The 17,965-nt window shown below is 45.8% G+C and overlaps 1 protein-coding gene across 2 annotated transcripts in view; it reads left to right on the top strand.

The window, feature by feature from the left end:
- Positions 1 to 17,965, top strand: part of frmd4a (FERM domain containing 4A) — a 72,793-nt gene that overhangs the window by 1,121 nt on the left and 53,707 nt on the right. Inside the window, exon 1 of one of the 2 annotated variants that reach the window (XM_029841376.1) lies at positions 10,987 to 11,505. The exons of the other annotated variant lie outside the window; for it this stretch is intronic. Coding sequence (XP_029697236.1) covers positions 11,473 to 11,505 — 33 coding nt within the window. The 5' untranslated portion in view covers positions 10,987 to 11,472. Of the gene's footprint in view, positions 1 to 10,986; positions 11,506 to 17,965 lie in introns of those variants that run through there. 2 annotated transcript variants of the gene reach the window in all.

The following is a 17,965-nucleotide window of genomic DNA, read 5'->3' on the forward strand; positions in this document are numbered from 1 at the left end:
CGGGCTGATCCATGAAACGAGAGCAGCTGAACTGAGGTTACTACCTGTTTGTGCAGTTTGCAGTGGCAAACCTTCGACCAATTACACCTGCCGGTGAAACAAAGGCTTTGGCTGCATGTGTAGGATGCATATAAGCTCTACTGAATTGAATGGAGAAGCCTGTACACGCATGGGGGACTGGGGGATATGTGGAAGTGCGCAATGCTCATTCTGATTCCATAGTGTCGGCATGCTGCGGTCACAGGGGGTGTCACGCATCGCTGCACTACCTGCTATCTCCACCTGTCATGGCTGTCTGTTTCTATGGCGATGGGCCATGCTTCCCTCTGAAAGGGGAGTGGAAGGAGCAGAGCCGAGTGGACGGGATGATGGACAGGCGGTAGGGACCAAGGTGGAAAAAAGAGAGAGTCAGGAGGGCAGAGCTAAAGGAAGGAGAAAGAGTCATAGAAATGGGCCAAATGGATTGATTTGCTGAAGGTCATGTTATATCTGCCATGAGAGTCTTATCATCATTATTACTGTAACAAACCTAAATATGGAAAGCACGGTTCCTGTATGAGATGGATGTATAGATAGATATAGACAGATCTGGGCGGTGATGAATGGGGTTTTTACTCCTCCTCTGGGGTTTGCAGGTCTGGAACTAATGTGATTACCTCAGCCTTCATTTGGCCCCATAAAAAAACAAATGAAGGATGGCCGTCAGTAGCCGGGACACGGAGACGGTCGCAGGAGAATTTTGATTATATTGTAATGTGTGATGGAGTCAATACAATTCTGTGGCCAGGTGGGGACGTTCAGGGCTCAGATTTTCTTTTGGGGAGGTTTATCCTTTCGCAGACGTGATATATCTCCCCCACTTTCCTCCTTCCTGGGTCTGGTTTAGCGAAAGCACGAGGGGATCAATAATAGCTGTCTGTCTCCAGTCCGGGCAGGCACAAGCTGCTGTCTGATATCGGAACAGATCACAAACCAGATGATATCAGTTGACCTCAGTGAGCCGTCTGACAGCTTGACTGCTGAGACCTACGTCCCCGTGATTTGACACGCCGTATCCTTCGTGTAAACTCAATTCTGCTCTTAATGGCCAATTTCCTCTTTTGGGTCACACCGGGGGCAGTTTTCGTCTCTGTCACCATGCCGACTGAGCTGCTCTGCTGTCTTTTTGCGATGCTGTGCAACCTGGAGTCTTTCAGCCGTTTCTAACTTGACAGACAGGCAGAATGAGGCAGTTTGGTTGATATTAGGCCGATATCGGTGCTGTTTATCCATTCAGATGTCGCCCCCGGTCTGCTGATGTCTTCTCCCTTAATGTGGACCCTCCGTGTCTTCTGTATCTGTTCCACTGTAACTGTAGCCGAGAGAAACCAGGGCAAGTTGGGATCTTGACACAGAGAAGCTAAGTGGATTATCTTCATTTTGCTAGAGGCTTCTGCTCTGCATACAGGGAATGGCCAGCAAGCCGCTCTCAGCTTCACCGCTCCCCAGTAACAGCAGCCGCTGCGTTCCACATCTCTGGCGCTTTTCCTGCTTTTACAAAACAAGCTGTGATGCAATGAGCTTCCAAAACAAATTAGAAATGGGGTGTCAATGGAGCAGCTTTGCCTGTTGTAAAGTCACCTCGATAAACTGGGAGCAGATTCGCCTTCTTTGGAGCCCAGTGTGCAGCTGCAAGGAGCCTCAATGTTCACGTTTGCCTTCATGCCTCTTCATTATTGCCCCTCATTCAATTACTCCGTCACTGAACGACGAGACCGGATGAGTCACTGTTTTCAGGATTCGTTCAGCACTAATTCGATCATCCGTGCCGCACGACTTGCATCGGCATCGCATTGGACCTTTAGCCGTGTGTTCACGTGGACGATCTTTGTTGATTATGTTCACAATCTGTTGATGCATTTAGGATTTCTTTTGTAATTCTGATTGCGTAACTACAACGGAGGAGCACCCAGCAGAGGATGGCCCAACAGGATGGGGGAGGGAGGCAATGACATCATGCTGAGATAATTGCTACAGTGTAACAATGGCACAGGAAAAAGAAAAAGTGTGTGTGTGTGTGTGTGTTGTTATATTTTGCACACATGAGCAATACAATTAACAAAAACCCCAGAAAAGACACATCAATACCAGGATTGATCAATACTGAGAGAGTAGCCTGTGGTTCTCCAGCTGAGCTAATTTATAACCTGCATAGATTCTCCGTCTTATGAGTGATGTGTCTGGATGAGGAGGGAGGCTCCAGATGGCACTTCATTAGTGCGCTTCTTTATTTTATGAAGTTGACTCCCCCATCAGGCACCCATCACCGTCTCTTCCCAGCATTCCCAGCAAGGGTTCCGTCCAAAATAAACTCCCCATGTTCCCTGAAACCGCAATCTGACTGCAGAACAGTCGCGCTGGACTGAAGTGATGTTGTGCTGATGTCAGCGAAGCATTGGGTTGTAGACGCTGAAGGGAGAAACAGAGAGAACTGCGCTTTAGGCATCTGGTCAAGCTTTTCTTTCTGCCATTCTCCTTGTAACTATATTAATGCTATTTGAACTAAAGGTGTCGTATGAAATTGTTGTTTTCTTTAAATTTTATGTGTTACATATGTGAGAAAAGTCCAATAGTGTTGGTAGGATTGTGTTTCTCATGCATTTCTTATTCTCTCTCTGCCTTGCTGGCTAACTTTGCTACGCGGCTAACAGCTTCAAAGTCAAATACACACCATTTGCTGAGCACACAATGTCGCCGTCGCAGCCCAGGAGCGGTATTGATTTCAGCCTTGAATGCTGCTCATGATCACAGTATTGACCGCCCAAACGACACCAAATGAGCATCTTCAGGAGATTCTGATATAGGTGGGAAATTCTTGTCAAATCAGTGGAATTTGACTTACACAATGGTGTCTGTCCTTGAGGGATCTCAAAGGCACAGAGTCGCATGTGTGAGAGACAAGCGTGCAGCTTGGGGATCCGGGGGAAAATCAAAGAAGATTAATGGTTTAAACATCTTACTTTAATTAATGTAAAGGTGTGTGAGAGAGAGAATGTGAGCTGTTTGCACTGCGGCCTTTTTAATGACTATCGATGGTCTGCAGAGGTGAAGGAGCCTCACTTCTAATTGACTTCAGCGGAGTATCTATCGGTGGTTTTGTGGGCAGTGTGCATGCGTGTGTGTGTGTGTGTGTGTTCACAGTGCTTGCCCTCCTGCATGTTAATGTTCGTGGCAGCCCGTCAGTGGGACGTGACAATGAGACACTGATCATAGTGCATCTAATGCCCGCTAGTTCACTCTTGCTTTGTAAATGTGAGGAAGGGGTTAATGAAGCAGCCATTAGCGGGCAGGACGCGACCCGGACCAGCACACGAGCTCTGGCAGATGCTTATCAAAGGCTGCAGTGCTCCTCTCTTCCCCTCATTGCCTTCATCCTGGTGTTTATTGGGGCTGTGCGTCTCTCCCTGCCTCTTCTGCAGGTACACATGACGGCTAATGACTCTCAGGCTGCTGGGTGCATTCGTGTATAAATTTGGGCTGTTTCATCGATCCAACAGCGTCTTGAGAGAGAGAGCAGCATCTTCTTCTTCGTCCCACCCACACACACACTCCCCCATACGTGCCAACCATATCTTTACACATGACCTACCACTATATGGTGCAGTCCATCAAGGCCTTCAGAACAAACAAAATGTTTAGATGAAATTCGAGCTGCGGTTTCAGGGAACCCTAACTCATTTCGAATGGCTTGCGGGATATTGCTGAAGGCGAAAGCTCACCTATGACATTCATCTAGAGGTTTTGGAAGGTCAAACGGCAGTGGAAATAAACCTTTCACGGGAGATAAATGGGCACTTTCGGTTCTGTGTTTCTGCATCTGTACACCACAAGCTTCTAGTTCCATCAATCACAGCTGAATCTGGCCGAGGAGAGCCGCGGGATAATGTATAGCATTTAGTAGAGAGAGGGACAAGAAGATGAGAGGCCTTTTATGGCGCAAGATTTGATTTTACTCTGTATTTTCGCCCTGTTATGTTCCGGCTGTTTTTTTGGGGTTTTTTGCCCATTTTGAAAAGTCAGGAATAAATTCTTTTAAAAGAGGCCTTTCATGTGTTTTTCTTTAACATGCCACACTGTTTCATGTTCAAGATGCCAACTGCCATGTGCGCCAGGATGCAGGTAGAGGGGTGGTGCAGGGAGGTGGAGAGTGGCAGAGGCAGCAGGCGGCCTGATTGGCTCACCATCTGCCACTGGGACCGAGCAGATGTCTGAGCACATCCAGACACTTCCTCTCTGCTTCCCGGTGCCCTTCGTCTGAAGTGTGCAAGTGCACGCGGGTGTGAGGATTTTTCTTACTGTTTGATGCTGTGTGTGGCATGAGTCTGAGGTGGACTGAGGGCCCGCAGGTGCTGATCGTCTCCCATATGGTGAGTCACCATAGGGGAGGTTTGCGTAATGAAGGGCAGTCTTGTTATCAAGCTGTCAGGGAAGAAAAGGTCAGGAGGAGTACAAGAAGGCACCTTATCAAACTCTAAATGACACTGAAATAAACATCAGAACAACTATTTGGTTCTTTACACCCTTATCCCCTCATTTACATCAGGATAATATGACCAAGATTCCACTGTCAGGATTATCATCTTGTCTCCTTGACTTGTTTTTAAAATAGTTGGTCTTCTACAGATAGCTTTTTTTTTTAAATACCCAATTAAAAATTGCTTTCTGAGCAAAGAAGCAACCTCCAAATGGCCTGTTGTGATATGAAGTGTGGTGCATTTCAGGTAAACTCGGGAAATCTGTTATATATGTCAGTATTTCAACTTGGCTCTGATGCTAAAGCGGGTTAAATGCATTTGTGAATGCTTCACCGGTGTAATGGAGACACGGTGATGAAAGAGCAGGACACAGCCGGGTTGGAAATAACAGAGAACTCATCTATTCCAGCGCGCTCTTTCATGTTGCTTCTCCCCTTTACCTCTAGATGGAGCTAAAGACCACTGACTTCCTCGGTCGTCCCGTTATCTGGCGCTTATTTTGCCTTTGGTGCCTTTTTGCTTGTTTTTTCTACGGATCTCTGGACGATATAGAGACAGGATGTGACTGTGTCTCTGACTTGGCCTTTCAGTGGCATTTCCTCCCCTGTTCGGAGCACCTTTGCATGGTTAAAACGGTCAACCCCCTGCAGGCATGAGCAGGTCAGGGAGCAGGAAGGCCAACAGAGCTTGTTGCAGCACAGCGTGGTACTGTAAATGGCAACTCCCCATAAGCCTGTTCACTCTGTAGACACACACATGCACACACACACACACACACACACACACACACACACATGCTTGCTGTTGGTAGCTGTTTATGCCCCTTTTATGCCCTTTTATTGCTGATTGAGGAACTGAATCATATTTAGGTGTGCATTAATGAACTAGATGCCGTTTGTGTTGTCCACAAGCAATGTTGTCAACACACTTTCATGATCCTTGGCAGGTTCCCGGGGCCCCGGTTTCAACCTTTCAAATGAAACATGGCTAAAATATGACACTCTCGAAGTCGAGCTTTTGTGAGGAGAAACCACCAACTGCGGCATACAGAAGACAATGTTTCCTCCTGTATTCAAATTTACCCTGCGCTCTTTTCAAATTAACTCTTGCCTAAATATTATACGATCAGCTGCATCAGAAAGCCACAGTGTCTTTGTATCCTGTCAAACTCCGATGAGTCAGTTCCCAGATACAAAACATGTCAAAATGGCGTTTCTGTCATTTAAACCCAAAGTGACATGAATAACATTTTATGGCAGCGGGGGACAGCAATCGCCAACCATCATTAACATTCTCTTCCCAAAAGGGGAATTTGTCAGATTCCTCATTCTGTCAACAGAATTTGAATTAATTTCCCATTAAATGGGAAAAACATGGATGGAAAATACAAGTGATTTAGATCCTTGGACAGCAATTCAAGCATCTCGTGTCCGTGGTACAAATATAGAATCATGTGGTTCATTCATTCTGGTCTTCTATTTTAAGAGGGAGAATTGCAAAGTGAAAACACCTTTTTCCAATTTATTTTTCCCCAATTTGGACTGTGTGTCTATGTAGCGACTGAGCAGCAGAGGGCGGCACGTAAATGGGAGTCAGTTCTGCACCATCACCCACCCCTGCACACAAAACGGTCTCTCCGTGGTTTCACTCTGCATTTTTGTGTCTTTTTAGTGTAAAATGCACAGCTTGTAGCACAAGATGTAAAGATAAATCTGATTCCTCTCAGTACCTGTACACCATATCAGTGCGTGTTAGCATTTGTGTGAAACATGCTAAAGAAGCAGCTATATGCTACAAATGTAGCAACTATTGCGGTGCTGTGAGTGCTATAAACCCTTGTTTTTGTAAGTCCGCTCAACTACCAACCACGCTGTCTCACTCAGTGGTGCCTCTGCAAAGCTCTGTGTGCCATCTGCAGAGAAAAGTGGTTGCTCTTGACAACGGTTGCTAGGAGACCCCCTCTGAGGTGACGTCATGGGACTAGGCACCTTGCAACGTGGCTAATGATGAATGTAGTAGAGTCACACATACTTTTGAGCCCATGTGGGTTAAAATATGTCAAAATATTTGATATCCACGCAGTTTACTATGCAAGTGGGTGTTGTTGGTTCCAGTGGGCGATGATGTCACCTTCTCAGCCACCATGTGACATGTGTCCTTGAATTTAGCCCCTCTGTTGTGCACAGTGATGAAGATTCACTTCAGCCACATTTTCAATCAGTGGGATCCCAAAGTTGATTGAAAATTATGGAAATGAGGCTGATTAAATATTAAATCTCTTTCTCTTTGGCTTTCTAACTCGGCCACTCTGTCAATCCCCTCATTTCCTTGACCAGCAGCCCAACTCGCTTTACCATCAACCATCCTACCATCCCTCTCTCTCTCTCTCTCCAATTCTCTGTCCTTCTGCAGTTGTGAGATAAGATGTTTCGTCCCTCCGAGCTGTGCTGAGGTGAGAGAGAGGGGGGCTTTCCCTCTCGCTCACTCCCTTCAACTAACATCAGAGCTACAGAGCAGCAGCGTGTGTGTTTGTGGATGGTGGTAAAGGATATTTCCCCATGTTGGCATGAAACAATCTACACATGCGGCACATTTTCTGCGATTGCTGTTTAATGAACTTGGAATTGGATGTCGGACAAATTGCCTCTGGCAACAATCAGGCCGCATGTCTCAGACATGACCGGGAACTACGGCTCGGGGAATTGTTTGCTGCGTTTTCACTCCCCGATGTATTATAGAAAGTCTCGGCCTTTTGGGGTGAGCCAGGCGCTGAGCCGCAGGAAAATTGCCCCAAAGTCTCGTCAAAAGCCTTTCAAGGGGGCGATAAACCTCTGGAAATGTTTTCCGCTGCGTGAGTGAGTTTTTGCAGGGATTCAGGGTATCATGGCCCATCACAGTTGGAGTAATTCCTGGATTAACCCATCTACTGCTCAAAGTCTTACCTCCAGTCTCCTTCAGGGAGGAGGCTCTTGCATTTTTAATGTTGCTAATGCGGATAATTGATTAAGCCAGCCATTAACACTCTTCTCGGTTTACTAATTTAATCCCACAAATGCGCGTATGCCGGATGTGGTCTGTCGATATCGCCTTGATAGATTTATAGGTCTTAATTGGATTCTGCAGTTGATTTAATCTTGAAAATATATCATAACAGAAGAAAGATGTCTGAAGACAAATGGATTTTTAAAAATGTGAACACCTGCTCCGCTGCTTGGACCCCAATGAAGCTTGTATTCATCAAGGACAACGAGTTGTTTCTTTCAGTGTCCGAAATGTGCGTAAAAGCTTTAACCTGAACCTCCTTTGCCTCCAGACCACCCACGGTATCGACAGTGATTGTTAACAGACATCCAGCTTGTCTCTCCAGCTCTGTCCTGAGTTGATGTTATTGGCTGACAGAAGAAGAAGCCCCAGCATGAGAGGCAGCAGCCGCCGTTCCCTCCCTGGTGACATTGATTTAGCTGTAATGCTGAGACAGGTTGCAGCATTGACTTGTGGGTTGCCTCTGATCACAGCCGGACACCAGGGAACAGATGAATATGATTCCTCCTTTTCTCTTCTTCCCTTTCTGTTTTTTGTCCTCCACTCTCATTCGGTCCTTGGGCGGGGGAACCAAATGGCTGCGACGACCAGCATATAAATAACTGTTCCCTCGATAGCTGACTGAATCCCAAATAAACAGATCAAACAGAGGTTTTCGGTTAATAAAGAGCTGGAACAGTCACAGATGGAACGAGAGTTAAAGTTGTGGCAACTAAATGGCAGAAGAGACGAATGCTAATTTTCTGTGATGCTGCTTAATTGATAATCATTGCAATTAATTCCTTTGTGTTCCTTCAAAGTTGCTGCCTATTTAGCAGCAGCTAATTACTTTCGGCCATTTCCCCAGTCTAATTGCAGCTCTCAAACACAAACACACAAAGTAAATTACATACCATCCCCAGATTTGTCAAATGCTACGGCTCTTGAAGCTATATTTTATGCTACACATAATAAAATGTCTTGTGTTTTCTAACATTTCTGCTGAATCCAACATGAATCATGGCACAGCGATTAATCAGGGTTCCCCCCAACGTGATGGAAACATTCATGAGGGATTTGGAGATCCAGCTGGGGCAGCGGGGAGTGGGGAGGAGATGGTGTCTGGACTGGGAGGGGAGGGTGGGTGAGAGGGAGGCAGCGGGGGTGGGGATTGGTTTAAGCGAAACGTGCAATAAACCGCAACGTGCATTGTGCAGCATTGTCCTGTGATTGCAATAGTGATCACCTCATATATCCCGTTCACCCGTGTGGCTATGTGCAGATTTTATGGTGACAGGGAGGAACTGGGGGCAGGGATAAGGTGTGTGTCTCTGAGTGTGTGTTGTGTGTTGTTGGGGGGGTTCACTGACAGGTTAACATTCAATGTCAGCAGTAATGCGTGATGGTGAAATACGGGCTGTATGTCATTGTGGCTGCACACACTCGCACACACACACACACACACACACACACACACACATACACACACACTCACACACATCCAGTCTGATATAAAAAGCACATTTTTTGCCTAGTTTGATCTTAAAACACCCATGTTTAACGTGGTAACAATAAAATTCGGAATCCATGTGAAACAAATGTAGGCAGTATATTCTCCACTGATGATTGTACCCAAAATGACAATTGAACCAAAAACATGAAAACCACAAAAGTAAAGAGTTGTTTGGACCAATGCAGCGATGGTTGTCTAGCTTTGATCAAGAACCTGAATTTAGAAAACAAGCGAGGTCAAAGGTCATCTCCCTGACAGGAAGGTCATCTTCCTTCTCTTCCCCTCGCCTTACAACACTCTTACGCTTAAATCATGAGTAACTTCATTAGTGAGAGAATCAGGCCTTGATAGAGTGTCTCTGTGTGTGTTTAATCGCGTGTGTCTGGTTTGTGTCCATGAGCGAGTGAGCTGTGATCTTGTGGGCCAGTGGCAGCGTTCCATGTGAGGTGGTAAATTTGACGATGGGAAACGGACCCCCAGAAGGTCCTCCTGTGGGATCTCTCCCCTTTAAATATGCATTTTGAATGAAGTGCAGGACTTTGAACTCTGTTCACGGAGGTTGGTTTTAATCAGATGTTAATTAGCCTTGCGATTCTAAATGCCGCATCGGATTCCACCTCTCTACCGCCTTCATGTTTTTAAACCAGACACTAGCCTTAATATCAAAAATGTTTAAAGAAACCCAATACTATAAATATTTAGAGCGCAGGGCAATTCGAGAGCACCTTTGCAACATTATGCACATACGGCGTAGACGCTCTGGGCCTCGGCGACCATCACAGCTTCACCGCGATCGATGCCGTAATGTGAAAGCAGGTTCCGCTCTATCTGCTCCGCCGCCGCTGCAGCCGTGCGGCCGCGTCACAATCGACGCGTGTTTTTCAGCTTGCCTGCATTAATCTATCAGCAGGCCATTGACCACCGGCTGTGGGGATCCAGAAAAGCACTGATGACTGAACGTACAGTTGTGTAATGAAGCCAGTTGTACGGATTCACGTTGGTCCCATGCTGCTTCAGGAATGGTGCCATTTTTTAATGAAATCGTGAAACACTTTTTGAGGGAACATATCCGGCTGGAAATTATGGTTATTGCGTTGCTTTTTCTTTTAATGGGGAAATTCAGGCTAATAAAACAGAGATGACAGGTGGAAAGAGACAGAGAGACTGAATCAGGCTGCCTGCAGTTATCAGGCACTCACTTGAGATACAGTAGCCACAGGAATGCAGAGATTTGATTTATTTATTCCAGTTTATAATGGCCTCCTGGCTGTGGTGCGCTGCTAACCTAATGGACGTACAGTTGCCGTAGCAACAGCAAGATGCAGCTCAAAGCGGGGGTGATGATTTGTCCCCTGCCGTCTGCAATTTGAGAGCAGGAGCATTAGCGCACATTAAACAGAAAACACACGCGGGAGCAGGGTGACGCAGCCATGGTTCTTCGCTTCGCTGCTGTGGGTTTTTGTACCTGATGGCACCTGATGATAAATACAGACACGGTGATCATACGGGAGGTTCAGATGTGTTAGGAGATCTGGAAATAAGGGACACGCTGGGAGTGCATGTTGGAGAGAGTGACTCATGCTTCGTCTATTAAGAGAATACAGGGTGATCAGGTTGCTAGGCAGTTAAGAGCCACCATTGTCCCTGGAGACAATAGTGCCTCCAAAAGTGCTCTTTCACCTCTTTCCTTGTCTCTCTTTGTCTTTCTTTCTCCTTTATTTTTTTAAGACACGAAATAAAAGTGCATCTTGTCTGACGTCACCGCACTCCACAGCCTGTGGCTTGGGCGGCACCACGGAGTTGACAGTGAGCAGCAGGGACGATAAAAAAGGGACATTTGTGGAAGGCTGAGAGGGCGAGGGAGAAGGGACAGAGGGAGAGAGTCAGCGGTGGGAGAGCACTCGCAGGAGAGCTGTAGCGTGAAGAGGAGGGAAAAGGACCTGCAATCATTTGCAGCGTTGAAAGGAACAAATGTAGCTGGGGGCAGTGTGGAAGGGAGAGATGGAGAGAGGGGAACAGGGAGAAGAGGAAAGGAAGAATGAGACACTGGGGAGACTGAGAGAGAGAGAGAGAGGTGTCGTGGACAGTCCACATTAGTGTCACAGTCTTTGTAAGAAGAGAGCACTGATCAGAGAAGAAGAGCCGGGCATTTGGCACTGTCTTCCCTCCTCCTGCTCCCCACTGTGAGAGTGTCTATGCGTGGATGCAATGTGTATGTGTGTGCTGGTGCACACATGAACACACACACTCTCTATTTGCGTGCCTGTCAGTGCACCGGGCTCTCTGGGTGGGTAGGGAGCTGCAACGTAGAGATGTTTGCTCAGAGGATGAGACAGCGTTTCTAACAGGATCTATTTGCGGACTGGAATAATACATTTACACAGCTGAGGGTACCCGAGCCCAGCGGAACCAAAGGAATCGGCCATGGAGGGACTGCTGTCTCCAATGAGGACTCGGGTAAGGTTGCCATGTGCGGAGCATCTCAACTTTCCTTGAAAGGGCTCCAGCAGAGGAGAAGTGAGACATATTCTTTGGCGAGCGTGAATTTGTAAGGATTAATCAAAGCTGTAGAGTTGCAGTGTGCACGCTGCTGGATGTAGGCGGGTGCGAGTGCATTTTGCCTGTCCAGTGATTCAGAAAGGACAGTTGTGAACGAATGACTCAGTGTTTTCAGAGTGGTGCCTGTCTCCCTTCAGAACCGCCGGGCTTTGTGAAAGGACAAACCCGATCCCAGTGTGAGCAGACAATTAAATGACCGGCTGAAAGTAGCAGCAGAGCGAGACACTTGTCCTCTGTGTTTAATGATCCCATCTGTGTCCAGTGTGGGACGGTTTAGCCTACTGTCTCACAGTCCACTGTGCTCACAGCATGTGCGTGATCAAGGATGTGCCCAACTAATGAAAGGAGATAATGCGTGTCAGCCCGAGCAAGCGAGTGTGGGTCACTGATAGAACGCTGGGGTTATTTTTCTGCACGCATGTGACATTTAGGGCAACGGTCTTCTTCCCAGGGAAAATTGGAGATGAAATCCTGCTAGTTCCAGCCAGGCTTTATGTGTGAATCTCTATAATCAGTCTGCAAATGTTGGCGCAGAGGCAACAAAGCTGTGATTGTGTTATATAATTAGAGTGGCACAATGGCTTCTAGTAAAGGAGTAGAGTGACAACAGGCCTGGTAGTTGCCCTGAGGTCGCCTGTCACAGCAAACCAATCTGGAAAAATACGATTTCTGAAAATGTAGCGTCTCGGCTTCAGCTGGTCTCTGCTTGAGAAGAAAGAAATGATTTATCAACCTCAGTGACACGACCCAATCCCTCCCCCTCCATATTTGCATCTCTACTGGTGCAGACCACTACAACAAACTGAACATCTCCAGGCGTCCTCCACCAACCAAACATGAGGTCATTTGCATATATTTTATGGTTTGCTTAATCATCCTTGAAACATTAGCTCTAAACACTCTAATGGCTTCTACACTCGACTTGAGAAGATGCTGATGAAGTTGACTGTGTTTTCATAGGCAACTATCCCTGTTTGCTCATTTGTCACCACTCATATCACAGCAGATTGCTTTTCTTTGCAGATTTGACAATATTTTTTAACTATTTTTGACAATAAATCACATATATTGGATGATGCATTTAAGCTAAAGGTGCGTCTGCTTCTTCTTTCTTCATCTTTCCGAAAGCCTGTCTGTCTTTGGCAGCTAAGCTGAAGGCTGTGATTGGTGTCTGCAGCTCAGACTGTGATCTAATCCAAAGGAAAGTGGTGGTGGACAATTTTGGAAATAGATTTGGCTTCAAAGATGTGGCCCGGAATCAAGATTTCTATATCTGCACCGTCTGCTACTGAAGCCAGATTCGCTAAAAAGCTGTGGGAACCATTTTCAGTAGCTAATAACGACTTTCACATTTATCTCACATTGAGTTTCATGTGTTCTGGGGTCTGAATGTGTATCTCCCTTTTGGCATCAGACACTTTTAAGGGAATGAATCACAGCAAGGAGGAGCCTCTCGGAGTCTATCGTGGCTTGTTCTCTTTTTGTTTGCTGATGTTTCCAGAACTAACATTCCATATCCAAACTTCCATATCCAAGTCTTGATTGAGGGAAAACTGTGACAACCCCATACCCATTAGGGATAACATCAGGCTATAAAATGGCATGGTTCCTAATCCCCAGCACATTAAAATAGGGAAGGGGGAATGTGCTGAGATAGCGGCGTGTGCTATCTAGAGACTTTAAAATATTGCCGTCGTATCTTCTCCAAACTCCCTCTTCCCCACCTGACTCTCTGCTTCTTTATTTAGGATGACAGGAATGGGCAGCGACGCGGGAAAATGCAGTAAAATAAGCCTCAGTGAGTTGTGTGTCTGCAGCGTGAGCCGTTAAAACAGAAAAGCACAAACACACAGAGAGCAGCACAATGACGTGAGGAACTGCAACAGAACCAGACAATTAAATGTAAATGTTGGCCATTCCCCATTCAACTATAGCTTTTTCTCATTTAATTTGACAAACTACAAGTGAATGTAGACATTGTTGCACACATTTAGATATGTTTTGGTTGCCTGTTTAATGATCTATATTATCTGACAATGAATGTCAGTGTCTAAAAATGGAAGATGAGGTTCCCTTTGGAATTCCCAGTTGTGTGTAATATATGCATATAGGTCAGTGGAACGAGGCGCTCTAGAAATCCTCCTCTGGAGGACGTATGTACCTATACGACGCACATGCTTTTGTTTCAGTGGGCACACGCGACTGTGCATCAGCTGAGTGGTCAATTTATCCTGTGTGGTAGTGGATCAATAGGGAGTTGTTATCAAGAGATTAACACTGTCAATGCTCCATCAGTCTAATCAGAGAGACCCCCAGCGTCCTTCCCCCCCATCAACCTCCCCCCATTCACACTCCTGTTGTCTATCTGGCCGACACGTTCAACACATTGTCACCACCTCTCTCGCCTCTTTCCTCTTTGGGTCATGCGTGTGCAGTCACACACACACACACACACATGCACACCTACTGCATGGAATAGATGCTACTTTAGCTCTGCTGCATCACATTGATGCACCGGTTTGACATCTCCCCTGATGCCTTTTCTACCCCCCCTTCCCCCCATCCCCAGCAGGCCTGAGTACCACATGTCCTGGTGCTTCACCCCTTCGTTTCCTCATCCTTCCACCTGCTTCATTAGTGAACAGACGGATGTCAGGATGGTTAGGATCAGACTAGCACAAATGAAAGGACAAAAGGTTTAAAAAGTGACCAGTCTAGCGTCGCTGAAGCTCACCGCTTCAATGCTTGGATGAAAATAATTAGGACAGACAGAGCTGGGGGGGTCGTCCAGGTATGCAGCGGAAAACCTTTATCAACCCAGGTAGATTCTGAGGTGTTCACACACACACACACACACACACACACACACACACACACACACACACACACACACACACACACATCTAATACACAGCGGGATGCTTGGCAATACTTAAAGGCCAAAGCAAACAGTACAAGGTGGTGTTGGATGTGCTGGTTGGGGGGGGTTGATGAGCCAAACCACATGGGGCACCAACACACATGTCTCCCAGCTGTCATTTTAGCCTACGCGGTACACTGGCAAGGTTATTTGACTTTTTTTTTTACTCTAATATAGTAATATATTTTCATAAATCATGAATTTTTAATATTTCTCTGTGTTTGTTTTAATACGGTTAAAAACTTCCATTGTTTGTCGTTATATGAAATGACACAAGCCCTTTTTTAAGGTCTATTTGAGATATCCACTACCTCAAAGTCTTTGCAAATAAAATGGATGCATGGAAGCGGCGCACAGAGGCACAGTAATTGTTTTTACTCTGTAATATGTGATCAAGGATGAGACACAGAGAGAACGAGTGGCCTGACTCTCTTATACTGTATCGTCACTTTCCTCATTTGGTGATGCTGCACGCCGTATCGGTCAAACATAGGCTATGGTAGAGTGTGTGTGTGTGTGTGCGTGTGTGTGTGTGATAAAACCAAACATGCTTTGTCAGGCATGCCAAATGCATTGTCCCTTTAAGAGGCCCAGAAATTGAGATCAATCAGAGCACAGTTGTGCAACCGGAGAAGCGAATCAGTGATGTTCCTCACATTAGTTGTCATGGAAACACAGCATGCAGATTTTCTTTTTCTTTGGCTCCCACAGACAGACAGACAGACATACAGACAGACAGATATATATATATATATATATATATATATATATATATATATATACCATAGATAGATAGATAGATAGATAGATAGATAGATAGATAGATAGATAGATAGATAGATAGATAGATAAATAAATAAAATAAAGGGTCTCTTTGTTTTCCATGCTCCATTACTTGTGATGAGATCTTATCTCTCCAATCACCTGGACCAAAGGATGCCTCCGGTTGTTATTCTTTCATTTTTTACTTCAACACCCACCCAAAACACACCATTTAAAGCCATTTTTTCTCTCTCTTTAGCCTGCCTTCTTCCACCTCCCACCACTTTATATTATCTCCTTGGTTCTGGACCTTTGACCTCTTCACACGATAAAGGGAAAAAAATGCTTGCAGGAATCGACAGAAGGAAAGCTCTGATTTGATTGGCTGACCAAGGCAAGGACTGGCGTCAACAAAGCCATGTGAGCAGAGAGAAAGGGGGGGTGTTGAGAGCACGCAAAGGGAACATTCTGAATTATGGAGCCTAATTATGATGCTATCAAAAGTGACACAAGGCGTAATACAGCTCGACACTTAATAGTCACATTTAATCTGCAACAGCAACCAGCCTATTCACAGACTCTGACACATATTCTGTAATGACTAATTTAGTCTGAATAGCAATTTATTACATGAGGAACACCCCAACTCCCCCATCCCCCCAAAAAATGAATAAATAAAACCCTGCAGTGTGATTTTATTCTGGAAGAATTCTGTTGTTCATTAACTCTCATACTATAAATACACTGGATGGATGGATGGATGGATGGATGGATGGATGGATGGATGGATGGATGGATGGATGGATGGATGGATGGATGGATGGATGGATGGATGGATGGATGGATGGATGGATGGATGGATGGATGGATTCTGCATTCGGTACAGCTGTGTTTGGACTTGATGGTCTACTTTCAAGGAGAAAACTGTTTTCAGAAGGAAACCCAGAGGGAACATGCATGAAATAAATAGTCAGGAAGGTTCTTAAATGGACCAACACTATGGAATGGATTCCAAAGTGTAAAAACAGCTCAGAGCGTGTATTTTCAGTCCCCTGATAATTTTATCGGTGGGGCATTAACTTCTACTTGTCTGTAATTTCAGGTTAACCTCCTTTCTGCATAATCATCACGCCATTTCTCGTGCTTGCCAAGTCTCCAAATACCACCCTTCTCCCATGTGCACAGACAGCTGTTTTTACACTGCGTTGACCCCAAATATGAAATTAAAGTTGCCACAGCGATGCTCCTCTGGCCTCCCAGGAACACTCACCTAACTCACCCGGAGTGCCTCACTGACCCTTGACGCCCTCATTATATCTTGTTAGAATTATTAAATGTGACGTGCGTCAGATTTATAGCACTATCCTATGCGAGTCTGTGCACCTGTGTTGGTTCTACTCTGAACAGATGTGAGCATCTGGCTTTCTGGTTAAGGCCATTAATACGGGTCTGGAGGGGTTTGAATGGGAGTCTTTCTGGTTGTCTTCGACAGCCGCTGTAGTCGTAGTGGTGTGTGTCATATGTAAAAACCAGAGACGGGATGTTTTAACAGAAGGAAATAGCTGCTGTGTTTTTCCCTTTTCTGTTATTTACACTGGCCATTTGCTGTAATGTCGAGCATTTTTTATTGGTTGTTATTTGGTTGTCTTGGATATGTTGACCGTGCTCTCTGCCCTCGAAAGCCTCGTATTTTATTTGATTCCGGTTGTTTCACCAATCCGTGTGGACTTTTTCGCCGCTGTGATCTGTGTTTCTACTCTGGCCAACAGAGTGTGCTGTGAGACTGGAGCAGCTCTGCCGGGGCTTCTTCAAATCACAAACCCTTGTAATCTAGTCAGGACGAGCTAAATTTCTTTTGCTCGAGAGGAAAAGGTCCATTTGGCCTACTTTTTAATCTGTAGCCTGTGTTTCCTGTTCCAGATCCTTTAGTAGATTTGAAAAATCTACTCACTAGGCATCAAAGGAGGTCAGTACAGGTACACAAAATCGAGTGAATCTGTAGATTTTCAAGTATTGCTCAGAATTCCCCAGCCTCCTCTTCACTGTCCAGCCTGATGTATGAAGCCAATAAGTGCGAACCTTCGGCGGTAACGAGCGTCAGTGTGGCGCTGCTACCGTGTGTGACTGCTGGCCACTTGGCCTTAATAAACACCGGGCTTTATAGGACAACAGCACTGTTCCTCTCATCTGTCACCACAGAGACACAAGCGCTTGTGGAGGGGACCATGTGGGCAAGTGTGTGTGTCTGTGTGTGTGTGTCACCAGTGGGAGCAGTAACGTGGATAATTAATGACCTCATCCTGCTTCTCCGGCTGTCCAAGAAGCTGGAAATGCGGAGACAGAGACCTGGGATAGCAAGTAAGCTCAACTATCTAAATGGAAACAACAGTGGAGGACAAAGGAGGATGATCCATAAAGCTGAATTTTATAAATAATTATGAGCGTTCTCGGTGACCATCTCGCCACCCCTGCTGGGTAACGTGGGTGCCTTACCCCTCCTTTGTTCTTCCTCCCCTGTAATTCCCCCCGGGCTGTCATTTGTCATGTGCAAAATCTTCTGTTCTTTCCTGTCCCCCTTGTCTTTGGCAGCCCCAGCAACCCCACTTCTCCCCTGGCGTGAAAATGAGCTGAATGTAAATAAGTGGTTAATACCAAGGGACGAGACCTTGGCTTTGA

Source organism: Takifugu rubripes, chromosome 9 (genome assembly GCF_901000725.2).
Source record: "Takifugu rubripes chromosome 9, fTakRub1.2, whole genome shotgun sequence".
NCBI lineage: Eukaryota > Metazoa > Chordata > Actinopteri > Tetraodontiformes > Tetraodontidae > Takifugu > Takifugu rubripes.